We start from the raw sequence: 16,507 nt of genomic DNA on the forward strand, positions 1-16,507 counted from the left end.
GCGCCAAGACAACCACTGCCTTGCTAAAGAAGCTGAGGGTAAAAGGTGAAGGACTGTCCAAGCATGTCTCCAGTCTCTAATATCCACCAGCTCCATGATGTCATGATGAGGACTCCAGTGGAAACCTGTGAAGCGCTGGTGAAAGCTGCAAAAGCAATTTTCTCCAATTTCGCTTATACACTCTGTAGTTCTGCGATGAGCCAATGTGCCCTTTAAAAGTACAAATTCAGCCCCCCCCCCCCCCATAAACCTCTGTGGCGAACACAAACTACATGCACATAGCACAAGTTTGACCCGCAAATGAAAACTTTTTTTTTTTCCAAATATACATTTTTATTGAGTTTTAAAAAGGGGGGGGGGGTCAAGGAGGGTACAGTACAGTGATGGTCATATCAGACAACAAACATACGTGACAGTATTTAACCACTTCAGCCTCGGACCAATAAACACCTTAAGGACCAGAGGTCTTTTTCCAATTTCGCACTGCGCTGCTTTAACTGGTAATTGCGCGGTCATGCAATTGTGCACCCAAACGAAATTTGCGTCCTTTTCTTCCCACAAATAGAGCTTTCTTTTGATGGTATTTGATTGCCTCTGCGATTTTTTTTTTTTGCGATATAAATGGAAAAAGAGCGAAAATTTTGAAAAAAAAAGATATTTTCTTCTTTTTGTTATAAGAAAAATCGAATAAACTAAATTTTAGTCATACATTGAGGGCAAAATTTATTCAGCCACATGTCTTTAGTAAAAAAAATGTCAATAAGCGTATATTTTTTGGTTTGCGCAAAAGTTATAGCGTCTACAAACTAGAGTACATTTTCTGGAATTTACACAGCTTTTAATTTATGACTGCCGATCTCATTTCTTGAGGTGCTAAAATGGCAGGGCAGTACAAATCCCCCCCAAATGACCCCATTTTGGAAAGTAGACACCCCAAGGAAATTGCTGATGGGTATGTTGAGCTCATTGAATATTTATTTTTTTTGTCCTAAGGGATTGAATAATGACAAAAAAAAAAATTTTTTTACAAAAAGTTGTCACTAAATGATATATTGCTCACACATGCCATAGTTATATGTGGAATTGCACCCCAAAATATATTCCGCTACTTCTCCCGAGTATGGGGATACCACATGTGTGGGACTTTTTGGGAGTCTAGTCGCGCACGGCACCCCGAAAACCAATCACCACCTTCAGGATTTCTAAGGGTGCAAATTTTTGATTTAACTCCTCACTACCTATCACAGTTTCGAAGGCCATAAAATGCCAAAATAGCACAAAACCCCCCAAAATGACCCCATTTTGGAAAGTAGACACCCCAAGCTATTTACTGAGAGGCATGTTGAGTCCATGGAATATTTTATATTTTGCCACAAGTTGCGGGAATATTACAAACTTTTTTTTTTTTTGCACAAAGTTGTCACTAAATGATATATTGCTCACACATGCTATGGGCATATGTGAAATGACACCCCAAAATACATTCTGCTGCTTCTCCTGAGTACGGGGATACCACATGTGTGGGACTTTTTGGGAGTCTAGTCGCGCACGGCACCCCGAAAACCAAGCACTGCCTTCCGGATTTAAATATAAAATGCTACCAAAAAACCTGTTAGCGATGGCAGGGATCAGGCCTGACTCTGCGATCGCTGCAGTTATGTGTTTAGTGTTTTGTAAGTGACAGTGATCGATCGATACTGCACTTGGGTGGGCTGGGCAGAGGGGCAAAACGCAGGTGCTAGCAGGTATCTGGGCTGATCCCGCTAACAATGCATTTTTTTGGAACCCTAAACTGCTGGGGACGCTAGTATAGATCTGATCAGATCAGATATTGATCTGTTCAGATTCTATAGCACTACGGGAGGTGTATGCTTTGCGTGTGGGTGTTAGCGGTACTGGCACTAACCTAGCGCTGCCTGGGGCGACGCAGACCCTGACCCTAAAACCTAATTGATATCACCCGCCGGGTGATCAGGGGGTTAAACCTTTATTGGGTAATAAATGGTGGGTGCCCTCATGCTATAAAAAAACAAACTAACCAGAGTCACCCGTAACACTTATACGGTGATCAGTGGTGAAAGGGTTAACTAGGGGCAATCAGGGGGTTCACATTTTTATTAGGTAGTATATGGGGGTCCCTGGCGCTATATAAAAACCTGACGGGGAACCTAAATAACTAACTGGCTAACCAGCGTCACCAGTGACACTTATACTGTGATCGCTGGTGAAAGGGGGTGAAAGGGTTAACTAGCAGCAATCAAGGGGTTAAAACCATTATTGGGTAGTATATCGGGGTACCTAGCGCTATAAAAACCTGGCGGTGAACCTAAAAAAATAACTAGCTACCTAGCGACACTAGCGACACTGATGCAGTGATCAGAAAAATGATCGCTTAGTGACACTGGCAAAAGGGGGTGAAAGGGTTAACTAGCGGCAATCAGGGGGTTAAAACCATTATTGGGTAGTATATCGGGGTACCTAGCGCTATAAAAACCTGGCGGTGAACCTAAAAAAATAACTAGCTACCTAGCGACACATGCAGCGATCAGAAAAATGATCGCTTAGTGACACTGGCAAAAGGGGGTGAAAGGGTTAACTCTAGGGGCAATCAGGGGGTTAAATCTTTATTGGGGGGTGATAGGGGGCTACCCTGGACCTAACACTAACTGTCCTGACAGTTTTTACTGTCACAACTGACACTGAATGCATTGATCAGTAAAGAAATGATCAATGCAATTAGTGACACTGTGACTGGGGGGGGGGAGGGGGGGGATCGGGGGGCGATCGGGGGGGGGGGAATCGGGGGGGGTTTGTGTGCCTGTGTGTACCTACATGTCAGTGTAGTGTTGGTGCACACTTACTTTTACTCTTCTCCTCGTAGTCCGGTCAAAAAGACTGCCCCGAGGAGAATGACATCACTTCCTCCTTCCTGTGTAAACAATACACAGTGGGAGGAAGCTTCTCATTGGCCAGGAGCGATCCAGAGGGGGTGGCCGAAAACGAACGGCCATCCCCTCATCACGGAGCGCTCTAGGAGGGAATCGGACCATCGTATCCAACGGGAGGGGGTCCGATTGGACCCCCCACCCGCTGGAAGGCAATCACGTACATCTACGTGATTGTGCCTGCCTGTGCCATTGTGCTGACGTACATTGGCAATACGGCGGTCCTGAAGTGGTTAAAGAGAGATCAACTCTCCGTCCACTATGTGGCCCACATAATATTGTCATAAAGGACAAGTTAGTGCAGCATTTTACACAGATATCGTTAATCATCAAGTATTAGAAATATAAAAATGTCTAGGCATGAGATGTTGCTTTGGTATCTTAAATCACAGATTCGTTTGGACTGTCTATTCCCCAACCACTTTGTAAGAAAAGAAGAAAAGGGAAGGCACTGAAGTACTAAGGTAGAGATTCAGGGGGAAGAGTGGGAGAAAGATGAAGAGGATGGGAAGGGGTTGTTCAACCTGGGGGTGATGGACGCAACGTTGGTGTCAATCTTCTTTTGTCTTATGTCAGGTTACTCTTCAAGAGTTTAGTAGAGACTTTCCTTCAGAGAATATGAACATGTTCCAAAGCCTCCAGAATGCTTTTCTTGTTTGTTTTGTGCCGTGAGAACCAGGTATCCAGTTTCTTAATATCCTCTACTCTGCGCAACCAGTGTCCAATAGATGGTGGTGTTCTTTGTTTCCATGTGGCGGGAATACAGGATTTTTCGGTGTTGAGTAAATGTCACACAATAGAGTTTTTGTAACTCTGCACCGGGTTTGTGACTGTGTAGAGCCATCATATCACCATAACTCAATATCTAGCCTGGAGCCAGGCCCTGAATAGGCTTTGTGCTCCTGATGTACATGTACAGTTGGCTTTCCACACAATTCTCTTTTTTATTATTCATAAGCTTTTTCTTAAAGTGGAGTTCCACCCAAAAGAGGAAGCTCTGCTTGTTAGCTTCCTCCTCCCCTCTGCTGCCACATTTGGCACCTTTTGAGGGTGGGAAGCGGATACCTGTCAAAACCAGGTACCTGCTCCCACTTCCGGGTAAGATCATTGCAAACATTGTGGGGCAAACTAAAAATTTTCCAGTCCCCCCCTCCGCCTTCTGGGAGACACACAGATCCCAGAAGATAGTGGGACCATTCAGAAAGCGCAGCGGGACTTGCATGTGCGCAGAAGGAAACAGGCTGTGAAGCTGCAAGGCTTCACTTCCCGTTTCCCTTAGTGAAGATGCTGGCGCCTGCACCCAGAGCCGATGGATGGATAGGCTTGGGGTGCCGACATCATGGGATCCCTGGACAGGCAAGTGTCCTTATATTAAAAGTCTGCAGCTACAGTATTTGTATTTTTTTTTTACCCCAGGCTGGAACTCCGCTTTATAGTGGAACTTGAGTCAGAAAATTAAGTCCTGCTAGATCACTTCATGCTGGCCCATTTTGCAGGTATAGCTATGTAAAACCCTTAAAAAGAAGTATCTATAATTTATAAAATCCAGTAATACACTGTCTCACCCTGTTCTGCACATGCTCAGTTGCTCTTCATTTTTAGGCACTGCTGAGTTTGTAGGGGGTCGATCTGCTGAAATCGGAATTAAACCCTCCTATGCTTTACAGCTAAAGGAAGCTGCTTCTGTTTGAACTGCAGCTGCCATGGAGCTGCACATGATGGTTTGACAGTTTGGTTGAGGACACAATGAAATCAAATTGTTTTTTCAAACCGGCTAAAATTATGGGTTTAGTCTCGCTTTACGATTTTCTCCTGGGGCTCTGGGCTTCAGAAAAATGGCAGCAAAATGGCAGCCTCCTGCAAGAAGAAACAGGAGCAATGCTGGAAGCAATTTACAGCACACACTATTTTGGTTGCATTATTATTAATAATGTGGAATGTATGTTCCCTACTAAGCAACATTTTTTTTTTATCAAGTTGTTATGGGTAAAGTTCCACTTTACCTACTTGTTGGATACAAAATATGGTTTAGTATCATCTTTCTGGCATTTGACTTCCTGGTTGATACAGCCAGGTTGTAAAACACATCAAAGCTTTGTAGCTTATCAAGATAACAATGGCTTGGCTCAAGCCCACCTGCTGTGGTATGTGCCATTACAAGCTTCAACCACTGTTGCCAAGATGTCTATGGATATCTATTGGATGGAAGGCAAATGGGGGTGGCTTCGAGTAAGCGTGTATGTTTGAATGAAAAGAGCACACACTCAGATAATTATCTCTCTCAGCTGATGGCGGTCTGTGCAAGCCTCATGGCTCGGCGGCCATCTTGAGGCCATCCCCTTTGGATCCTGGCTTGGGCCTAAGCCTCAAGGCGAATGGCTCTCTCTTGGTCATCTGAGCTTAGCCGATGCTACAAAGCCTCACAGAGGGCCTTGTGATAAGTATCTTTCATATTCTTGTATTATATGTTCTGATTGTAAAATTTGTGATATTGTAATGTCTTTTTAATACTTTATGTTAGCTTTCAAAATTTCTTGGTAAAGAAGATATTCTTTTTACTAGCAGCAGTTGTGTTTTCATAACAAACTTTATATCAGTGTGCCTAGCAGAGTTTTATAAACTAGCTAACTATGGGAATAGACAAGTTAATAGTAGTTTGTATAGTGCAGCATGTCGTTCACTACTTGTTTAAATATTAGTGCAAGAATCACCGAAGAGAAAGCAATCCATTTTATCAACATGTTTACCGTCTCATGTTGCTATCCATTACAGGGGCTGATGGAGTATAGGACGACAAGAACATAGTCCAATATGTATCTTATCTGTAAGTTTACTACACCATCATCACCTTACTCTTTGCTAATCTCGCCGTCTTGGCTAACAGAATATAGGGAAGAGATCTGTTTCATACTTGGAAACATAATGAAGCCTCTGGTACAAAGGCCAATCACTGCAAGTGACCTGAAAGATCTGAACACGCCATGTTATAATTAGTAGTGCCGCGATTTTCCTGATAAGGCTTGTTATAGTGTTAGAACATTTCAGCAACAGCTCCTTTTACTGTGTGTGCAAAAAATCTACCAAGTTGAATTTTCACTTCACCCGGCTTCGTAAACATGGCAACTAATCAATATACAAGAATACACAGTCAGGTGCAAGGGAAAAAATAATAAAATAAAAAAAAACCCTTGAAGTGGGGCCCTCCAACACTGCAAAGGTTAAGTCATTTTTCATTTAGGGAAAGGGTCTCCAAATTCTCTGAACAAAGGGCCAGTTTAGGCTCCATTCACATGTGTATGATTTTGATCACTAAAGTCTCACCCCATGGTTTTCAATGACAACTCAATTATGTGCGACTTGAAATCTCAACGACTTTAAAAACATTCCTGGTCCTACTTTCATGTGACTTGAGTGCCATAGACTGCAATGTAAACCCTCAAAAGTCACATGAAAGTTGCACCTGAATGTTATACATGTGACAGTTGTGCATCAGTTGTCCATTATCATTGGTCAAAGCCAAAGTTGCATGACTTTGGAGTTGTACAAGTGTGATTGGAGCCCTACTATCCTGGAGGCTTTAGGGGGGGGGCAAGACTGTGGCCAGTGGGATTAGAAAACATCCTGGTGTCATTGAGAGTAAACAGTGCCCATCATTGGTTTAAGTGGAAGAAATAGTGCAGTATTGTTGGTATCAGTGGGAATAATGGTTCTCCAATGTTGGTATTCAAGGTAGGAATGGTGCCCCATGGGCCAGATAAAGGTAAGCAAAGGGCCACATCTGGCCCATGGGCCTCAGTTTGGAAACAACTGGTCTAGGGGTAGAGAAGCATGTTGTAATACCTCACTCTTCCATGTTCTACAATAAGATGTGGGAGCAATCTGCATGTGTGCCTCACACCCCACAACCTAGATATTTTAGGGGGCTCTACTTGTGAAATAAGGCAGGTCATGGCAAGAATGGAAATGTTTTAGGTCAATGACGATCGCTTATTAAAAAAAAGGAACTCACACTAGCCCTGGAATTCATAAAGGCCTGCATTCTCAAAGTGGTGAAGTATGCACCAAATTCATGTACCTATCTAGAGCTTGTACTTGAATTTAGCTCATGCTGCAACATTTTTAGAAGGCACGAGAGACAATTTCACAAAATCTGTCAGACAGATTTTTCACCCTGTACACAAAGAAAGAGTTGGTCTTAATTAGCTCCACTTTTACATGTGGTGCACTGATGGCGACAATGTAAAAGTGGCACATTTTAAAAATACCTAAATTTGATTTCACAAGTCACTAGCAAAACCAAGTGTTGCAAATGCTTCATGGATTTGGCACAAATATCATTAACAAGAGGGGTTAATGCCAGAAAAGTGGTGCAGCAGCTTTTTTGAATTCCCTCCTAGGTGTTTTACCAGTGCCAGGGATGGTTCTTCTCTTTATTCTGGTTCACTTTGCAGTGTGACTATGTCAAGGACCCCATTAAAGAGGTGACCTGGGTATGGTATGCCTCCACCTCTAAGCGCAGCGCAATTAGTCCAATACTTATCTCTGTACCAGTTTTAATGAGCTTTAATGTGTGGCCCTGCTCAGATCTGCACAGCTTTTTTTCCCCCCCCAAAAGCATCCCTGCCGGTGTTCCATCAGATTAGGCGACCTGTCAAATTTTGTAATGGAAGTGACATTCCGTCTTCGCCAACTTGGTACACCCAGCAGTCGCCTACAGTGAGTAGGAGGCAAGCAGACCTCTTTTTACACCCAATGGAGACTGGCATTTCACACTTATTTTTACCAGTAGTAGTGAAATACAGTATTTTGAAATCCACCAGACTTTTTTGATGTTGAATTTTAAAAGCAGCAGCAAGCCTGCTAATCTCACAAGTTTGCTGATCTGACAGATAACAGCTGCTTTTAAAATTGATCAAAAGAGTCAGACTGACTTTTGCAAACTGGGCACTCGCATCGGCTCCGTGGGTAAGCAGGGGGGCGTGCGCGCCCCCTAGTACCCGTCTATGTTACTTATGCAAAATGACAGCAATTCCCGCATGTTGCCGCAGTAGAATTGCGGTGGCTGGTCGGCATGCAATTAAGTGCTATGTCAGTGAACAAGCATTTTTCAATGGATACTGGGTCTCATTTCATACACATGGCATTAAAACACCACAAAACTTCAGCCCTATCCATCATGATCTCAGCAGTAAAATACTATCTCGCCACATCTAGACTAGAGGAATGTCTTAAAGTTAATGTGCATAAGTACATATTGAACTATATGTGAGCATAGAGTTACTGCTTTATAATATGCCAACGATAAATCCATTATTCAATAAAACAATACATTCAAACGCCAACACTGATATTTCAGGTTTCAGTGGTTTCTTGCCAATTTAACCACATGCTGGCTTCTTTTTCGTTCTAGGACTTCGGGGGTGAGTGATTTCCACCAGAGGTCCAAGATACACCTGCTGCAACAGCCATTATAAAAAGGCAAATTGTGTTGTCATATCCATCTCTCTTTAATATAGGACAGTGTTTCCCTCAAAAGGTACCTCCAGGAGGTTTCCAGGGGTTCCTTGAGCATGAGCTAATTCCCACCTCTAAGATAAGCAACCACTGACACCAACCATCTTTGTAGCCATCAGTAAGGGGATATTCTCCCCATTGACTACTAATTTAAGAAGCATACTTGCTGACCACCAGTGCAAAAGGGGCCCTTCTTCCACTGACCACCAGTGCAAAAGGGGCCCTTCTTCCACTGACCACCAGTGCAAAAGGGGCCCTTCACAGACTAACATTTTAAGGGGGCACATTTCCACTAACCACCAGTGTAAGGGGACACTACAATTTTCAATATATCTGTATTTTCTGGCCATTACAACACTCAAGTCATTTCATTTTTATTATTGGATGTCAAATATGCCAAGTGCACCATATTTTACTTATTCTTAAAATTGGTAATGGGCAGCGGGGCTCCATCAGTTAAAGAGGAAGTAAACCCTAATGGGTTTACTTCCTCTTTGTTTCCCGGCAAAGGTAAAGCATAATGGGCTACTATGCATCACATGCGCTATAGACAGCGATGCCTGTCTTTTTGTAAATATCTCCTAAACCGTATAGGATATATTTCTTGGACCTACAGGCAAGATTGGGAAAGGATGATCGATGAGGCATGATAGGGCAGTATGTTGTTATGGATGAACTTGACTTGTGTGAATCCATTTAAAGTGGACCTTCAGTCATTTTTTCAACTTTACAACTATTAAATCTTCTGCCCTTGTTGTTTTAACTTTGGATAGCAAAACATTTTTTCTCTGCCAGTAAAAACCTTATACAGCCCACTTCCTGTTTCTTGTCTGGTAAAAAGCCTAGGATTTTGATATCATGCACAGCTCTCTTTCACTCTCCTGAGAGTTTGCCAGGAAGGAAAGGGGATGAGTCATAAGAGGACCAATGAGAGCTGCAGAGCTGGAGGTGTGTTTCTGTGTAAATCCAGGAAGTGAATAGGCAGCAGACTTAGTGAGGGAGATTTCTGCAGTATATTTGGCAACTACAGAATCACAGTGTGTATAATATATATTATATATATTTATATATATTTTTTTTTTTTTGGAGGGGGGAAGCTTCAGAATGACAAAGATGTTTTTATTACAAATTATGTGAGCAGACTGCGGTTCCTCTTTAAAGTAGCACCTAAAAGGTCCCTTTGACATTAGCAAATATTCTAACTACACATAGGGATGTCTATATTTTGCTAGGTTTTATGTATTCCTATATAATCTACTTACTGTCCGCACAAATGTGCAGTGGGAAGTAGACATGGTAATTATTAAACAGGGGTGCCCCCAAACCTAAACGTTATTTTACTAAAACCATACCTATGATTAGGGTGCGAGGAGGGGTAAAGCCCTCTAACCACACAAAAAGATGGAAATAAACACTCTCAGTAACATTGTACAAGATTGCAAAACACGACAACACAAAGCCGGCTTTTAGATTCCATCGATCAATAAAGCTTCTAAAGCTCTGTGAGAAATTCAGGCAGGAACAAAACTTCTTATTTTTTACCAGCATTCTGATGAGAAAACCAATCTGTATTATGGCCATAAAGATATAAATAAGTGGGAAGGCAATGAGCATGAAATCGGTATTCAGGTCTGCATCAGTGTGTACGGATTATGTGCTTCTCCATCTAAACAGATAATTCACATTTTATATAACAGCCAACCAATGAGCAGTAAGGGTAATTGCACACTGCCTACCACCTGGCGTTATCACCCCGCTAGCGACTGAAAAGGGGCACTATAAGAGTGGTAAAACATGGCTAAAACTAGCGACGCTTTACTGCTGTTATAGTGGCGCTTTTCGGCCGCTAGCGGGGTGCTTTTAACCCCCGCTAGAGGCCAAAGAACGGGTTAAAAAGAGCCGTGTTGCAGCGTTGCCAAAGCGCTTTACAGGCACTTCAATGGCGCTGCCCATTCAATTCAATGGTCAGGGCATTTTGGGAGCGGCCTATACAGTGTTCCCGCACCGCCCAAAAGATGCTGCTTGCAGGACTTTTTTTTTTCCCCCCATCCTGCAAGCGCACCGCCCCAGTGTGAATGCACTCTGGCTTTATCACTGGGGAGTCATGAGTACTTTACAAGTACTATTTTTAGTGCTAAAACATCTGAAAAGTGCCTAAAGCCGCGTACACACGGGTGGATTGTATGGCCTACTTAGTCCGTCATACAATCCGACGGACAGTCCGTCATACTTTCGAATGAACGGACTTGACCACACACGGATGCACAAACAGTCCGTCGAAAGCTTGCGCGATGACGTGTACAGCACGTATGACGGGACTAGAAATAGGAAGTCCAATACACAGCAATGCACCTTTCCGCCGTGTAAATCCTTTCTGAGCATGCGCCATTCTTAGTCCGTCGAACTAGCCTACTCACGAGCGGATTGCCCGCTGAAACCAAAGTATGACGGACAGAATTACGGAAATTCCGAAATACTTAGTACGCCAGACTGCACGCTGAAAAAGTCTGCTGAAGCCCACACACGAGCGGACTGTCCGCTGAAATGTGTTTCGGCGGACTAAGTAGGCCATACAGTCTGCCCGTGTGTACGCGGCCTTAGTGTGAAAGAAGCCTTAAGGCCCATACACACGATCTAACTTTTTGACAACAGTCCGACGGACCTGTTTTAACGGACAATCCAACCGTGTGTATGCTCCGTTGGACAACTGTTATCGGTTTTTCAACGGACAAATGTTCACTGTGCATGCTCTCAAACTTTCCAGCAACAAATGTCCAATGGAGGATAATCCGATCATGTGTACACATGTCCATAGGACTAAAGTTCAAAGCACAAACAAGCTTGCTCAGAACCAAATGCTAAAGATCAGACAACAATAGCAGAAGTTGCCCAAAGGGTGGCGGTAAAGAGCTGAAAAACTACGTGATTTGGTGAAAGTTGGCTGAAAACGTTCTGCCGTGTGTATGCAGAACAAGTTCATGGCCAACGCCTATGGGACCAAATTCCACAGAAAAGTCTGATGGAAGTCCGATTGTGTGTATGAGGCTTAAGAAGGATCACAAGGGCACACAAAGGGCCCAATTTGTGAAGAATCAGTGAGTCTGCATCACCTCTACTGGGTCGGAGTCTCTCTGCTGGTTCTAAGGTTCACTGAACCCATCAAAAGAGTCCTCAGCACCTAAAAACTCCCAGTATACTGTATATCACCAGTTTTCCCCAATGTGCACCTGACAATCAATACCGACACAGTGTGGACAGGCACTGGATTGTACAAGGCAAATTACCAGGTGTCCCAACCAGCACTATTTTTTTTCTAACAAACATCAAAAATACAAAAAGTATGGATAAAACATTTTTTATTCTACATAACAAATATGAAAACGTCTCAAACAACCTTCTCTACAGACCATTTGTAATCATATTTGAAGAGTTTTCACAAAGTACCAACTAAATATACAAAATAAAAGCGCATCAAAAAGGAGCTCTACGCATTTTGCGAACATTCATCAGGAGTAGATACCACTGACAAGGTATCTGCAAAAGATTATTTTGGAAAGGAGTATAAAAATATTGTAAGGCCTCTTTCACACGGGGCGGATCAGTAATGATCCGCCCCGTGAAGATCCGCTCGCTCAGCGGGGATCGCTCCGTTGTCCCCGCTGAGCCGGCTGCGGACAGGGCGGTCTCCGCACACTGTGCAGGGACCGCCCTGTCAGCTCTCCGCTCTCCTCTATGGGGATCGGACGAGCACGGACCTTCTGTCCGTGTTCGTCCGATCCGCTCTGCAGACGGATAGAAAAATAGGATTTTCCTCCGTCTGCAGAATCGGACTGTTGCGGAGGCGGACAAAATCGGGTGTCTGCGGATGCTCATCCGCAGACACACGCTATCCCATAGGGATGAATGTATGTCCGTATTTCATCCGCAAACGGATGGATGAAATACGGACATATCGTCCGCATGTGTGAAAGGGGCCTAACACTTCCAAATGATGACGGCTAGTAAGCGTCTGCCCCCTTGAGTTGTGGGAGGAACCAACGGCACCCCAACAGGACAACCAACAAACGGCAGCAGATAACACACAGATGGAAATAAAAGAAATTGAAGCGATATTTAAAGCTTTCGATTTTTTTACATTAAAATAACAAACATGTTATACTCGCCTGCTCAGGGTAAAGGTTTTGCATAGAGCAGCCCCGATACTCCTCTTTTCGGATCCACCTCTGGCTCAGGAGAGGTGCCGCCATAGCAGAGAAGGGAGCTTACGCCCACTTTAATGCAGGCCATACATGGTTGAATTTCAAATGAATTTTCTTTTCAGAATCAGGTTAGTTTTTTTTGTGATACGATGGTGCCACCATTGATTTTCGAAATTCGGCCGACCAAGCCTTCAATTTCGCTCATGTTGCTACAGAAAAGGATTTTTGTGGCCAGGAATCTTCTTTTCTCTCTGTAAATTTTCTTTTTTTATTACATTTCTCGCAAGATTCTCCCATCATTGATTAGAAAATAGTTTGTTTTTCAAAAAATTTCCAACATGTCCAATTCCTTAAATTTGATCTCCGCATGAAAATCAGCTGGTGCTGCAGCCCACTAATGGTGCGAAATAAGTACAAAAATTCTTAGCCCTTGTACACGCGGTCAGACATTCCGACGGAAAATGTCCGATCGGACCGTGTTGTCGGATAATCCGACTGTGTGTGGGCTCCATCGGACTGTTTCCATCGGAATATCCGACGGACAAAGTTTTAGAGCTGGACTATAAAACTTTCCGACAACATGATCCGATCGGACTTTGTCCGATTGTGTGTAGGGAACTCCGATCAGACAAAGTGCCCCGCATGCTCAGATCAAATTCCTAGACCAAAGCTATTGGCTACTAGCCTGAACGTAGTCCCGTCGTAACGAAATAATGTCATCACGTTACGTACGATCGGATTTTCCGACAACTTTGTCCGACCGCGTGTATGCAACACAAGTTTCGGACAAAATCTGACGGATTTTGTTGTCGGAATGTCCGACCGTGTGTACAAGGGCTTAGATACAACTTTCGAAAGAAAATTCTTTCGACATTCGAACCGTGTATGGCCGGCATAAAGAACTTCATGTAAACTATAAGTAAACTCCCCCCTCATTTTGGATTAATCAAGGGAGGTTTATAACGCCTGTTTCCCAAAAAAACAAAAAAAAAAAAAAACTGAGTCCTATTGGGGAGATTTTACTTAATTTGCCCTCCCAAAGCCAAAATAGAAAGTGAGAGGAATCCCTGGTTGTCACCAGAACTCGTGTCTCCATTGGAAGATTTCTCCTCTGTCACTGTTCTTGGGACAACCCACAATTTTGGGATTTTCCATTATTTTTACTTTTTGTGATAATGGCAAGCATGACAAATAGAGAAGCTGAATCTTCCTAACAGGGACAGAGACAGAAATAAAAACGGGTGTTCTAATCCCTCCTCACCATCAAGAGGTAAACACCACAAGCAGCAGATCAGGGGAGACGTTTCCCAATGCAAAGAGTGTCCCTGGAAATCATGTAATGCTGACAATCATGCTGAAATGCAGAGAGATCTGCAAATCCTGGGAAAACCTAAATCTGAGCACCAGGTATGATGCTTATTGCAAAGTTAGACCGGTCCAGCTTGGCACAATGTTAGGCTGGCCCTAGATAAGAATTTCTTCCCTTCCACCATGGGTTGCAGGAAAGAAAATTGCTTGATTCCCTCACCAAGTACAGTCAGTGTTGATGGGGGAAATTCTCCCACTGAGCTATTGCGGTCTTCTGGCGAGGGAGGTGTGAGGGGGGCAGGTGGGAAGCCACCCTGGCTGGCAGAACACACCGCTATTAAATTCTAGCGGCTACAGCTGCTGGCAAAATAATTGTATGCACAATCCGACATGCTGGTTGTACCCAAGTTAATCAATGGGCAAACTCTGGTAACATCAGCCTACCCATACATGGTTTGAATCTTGGCAAGTTCCTGCTGAACCGACTGAGAATTGAATCATCTATGGCCGGCTTAAAAAGGAGCTCCAGGATTTCCGGCAAAAACGTAAATGTCCACAGCTACAAATACTGCAGCTGCTGACTTAATATTAGGCCACTTACCTGTCCAGGGTTCTAGCAGTGTCCTCATCCGAGCCGATTTTTCAATTGGCTATCGGGAGCTGGCACCGCCATCTTGACTAAGGGAAAATGGCAGTGAATGCCTTAGTGGCTTCACAGCTGATTCCCTACTGCGCTGTCTTTGTGAATGGGCCAACTGCAGAAGAAGGAGAGGTGCCGAACTTCTGACTCGGTCTTCTGTAGCAAATTGAGCCAAAAGTGGGAGCAGGTACCTGTCAAAACCAGATACCTGCTTCCCCCGCCAAAAAAAAAAAAGTGCCAAATGTGGCAGCGGAGGGGGAGGGAGCAGACAAGTGGAGCTTCCCTTTTTGGGTTGAGCTCCACTTTAAGTCTGCATATCTGAAGGACCAGCATGGAAGCAGAAAATCACTGTAGTAATTGGTGCTACTATAATGATCTCATGGATTTTCAGAGTATCTATTTCTAGATCTAGAACATACCTAGAATATCTATACCTGAAGGGTTGTCGGAGGTGGCAATCACTCTAGAAGTCGGCACTACCAATGTGATCTCAGTAGCCTACTATGCCAAGCGACTGCCCTACTGCACACTGACAATGGGGGGTGAGGGTCGCTCTCTCTGCACTGCCATGATATAAAGAACACCGTGTGTGATATATATAAAAAAAAAATTTTTTTTTTAGTTATCAAATAAATACAAGATGTTCCTTGATTGGAGAAGGTGGAGGTCCAGATGTCACCACCCCATTTCTCCACCTTGATCAATCAGAGAACTCCTTGCAATCATGAAAAGAATACAAGGCATTGTTTTGCTTGGCACTGCTGCCATTCAGATACCCTCTGTGGTTGGCGAGCAGTTGGGCAGCTGCTCAGCAAGGAAGCCCGTAACGATTACCGTAGTAGAATCAACTACTACAGTGATTGTCGCCTCCAGCAACCGGGTATAGACAGTTCCAAGCTGGAACAATGTAACTTTGCACTACAGATCACACCAGGGGCTCAGATTGAAATGTATGGATCCTCTCTGCTGCACCCCAGGACTGTCCATGGAGATCCAGGAAAGTTGGAAGTATGCCTACCCTGGCATCTCTTCCACACCAATAATCCTGAGACTGTCCCTGGAAATCAGGTGTGGAGACAGATGTGCGATCCATAGAGATAAGTACCCTGCAGAGAGAGAGAGAGATCCATGCCTGCACACAGTGCTCCGCTCCCTGCACTTACCTTGTCCTCAGCACTTCCACAGATCTGGGCGGCGGAGTTATACACATGACACCGAATGATCGTGCTGCCCACATCTACCGCCACCACCAGCCGCTCCCGGTATCCGTTCCTGACAGATCCCATCCTCAGGATGACCAAATACCATTCAGGAGACGCTGGGGAGTTCGCCTGGGCGGGGCCGTCTGAACGGAGCCATGTTTACAGTGGGCGGAGCTGAGCAAATGAAAACTTTCAATGACAGTGGCCATGTTTACTACTGGCAGGCATGGTAATTTGCGCCATATTTAGTAATGGAACTTTTAGTATCAGGTGTTGATTATAGGCTAAGGGAGAGGGATGGGGTTGCCACCTTTTCTTCAAGCCAAATCCGAACTTTAGCGGCCTAGGACACCCTTGGGTGCCCCAAGTAGAGTAGTAATGTGGTGCGCATAGCGTGCAGCATCGAACAGTGGGTGTGGCCAGATTGCTCTTGCTGACAGCACCGTCCTGCCCCCTGTAAGGCTGAACCTGCCCGCAGACAGCCGCCTGTAGTGTGACTAGCTTGGTTACTTGGGGAGCCACAGCCCGATATGAATAATGTGTTTCAGTCTGCCTGAAATCCGAACACATGATTCAAAACCCGAACTGTCCGGGTGAATCCCGGGTTTCAGTCTGCCTGAAACCCGAACACATGATTCAAAACCCGAACTGTCCGGGTGAATCCCAAACAGGTGGCAACCCTAGAGAGGGACTTGTTCC

General features: G+C 44.2%; 1 protein-coding gene across 2 annotated transcripts in view; it reads right to left on the minus strand.

The window, feature by feature from the left end:
* The window catches only part of GK5 (glycerol kinase 5), a 96,314-nt gene extending 80,344 nt beyond the window's left edge, over positions 1-15,970 (minus strand). Inside the window, exon 1 of one of the 2 annotated variants that reach the window (XM_077488583.1) lies at positions 15,770-15,970. In XM_077488583.1, coding sequence (XP_077344709.1) covers positions 15,770-15,892 — 123 coding nt within the window. In that variant the 5' untranslated portion in view covers positions 15,893-15,970. The remainder of the gene's footprint in view (positions 1-15,769) is intronic. The other variant, XM_077488584.1, reaches the window with a different exon arrangement.
* Positions 15,971-16,507: the final 537 nt, after the last annotated feature.

Source organism: Lithobates pipiens, unplaced genomic scaffold, assembly GCF_037356315.1.
Source record: "Lithobates pipiens isolate NorthernLeopardFrog02 unplaced genomic scaffold, aLitPip1_a1.2 Scaffold_18, whole genome shotgun sequence".
Classification (NCBI taxonomy): Eukaryota; Metazoa; Chordata; class Amphibia; order Anura; family Ranidae; genus Lithobates; species Lithobates pipiens.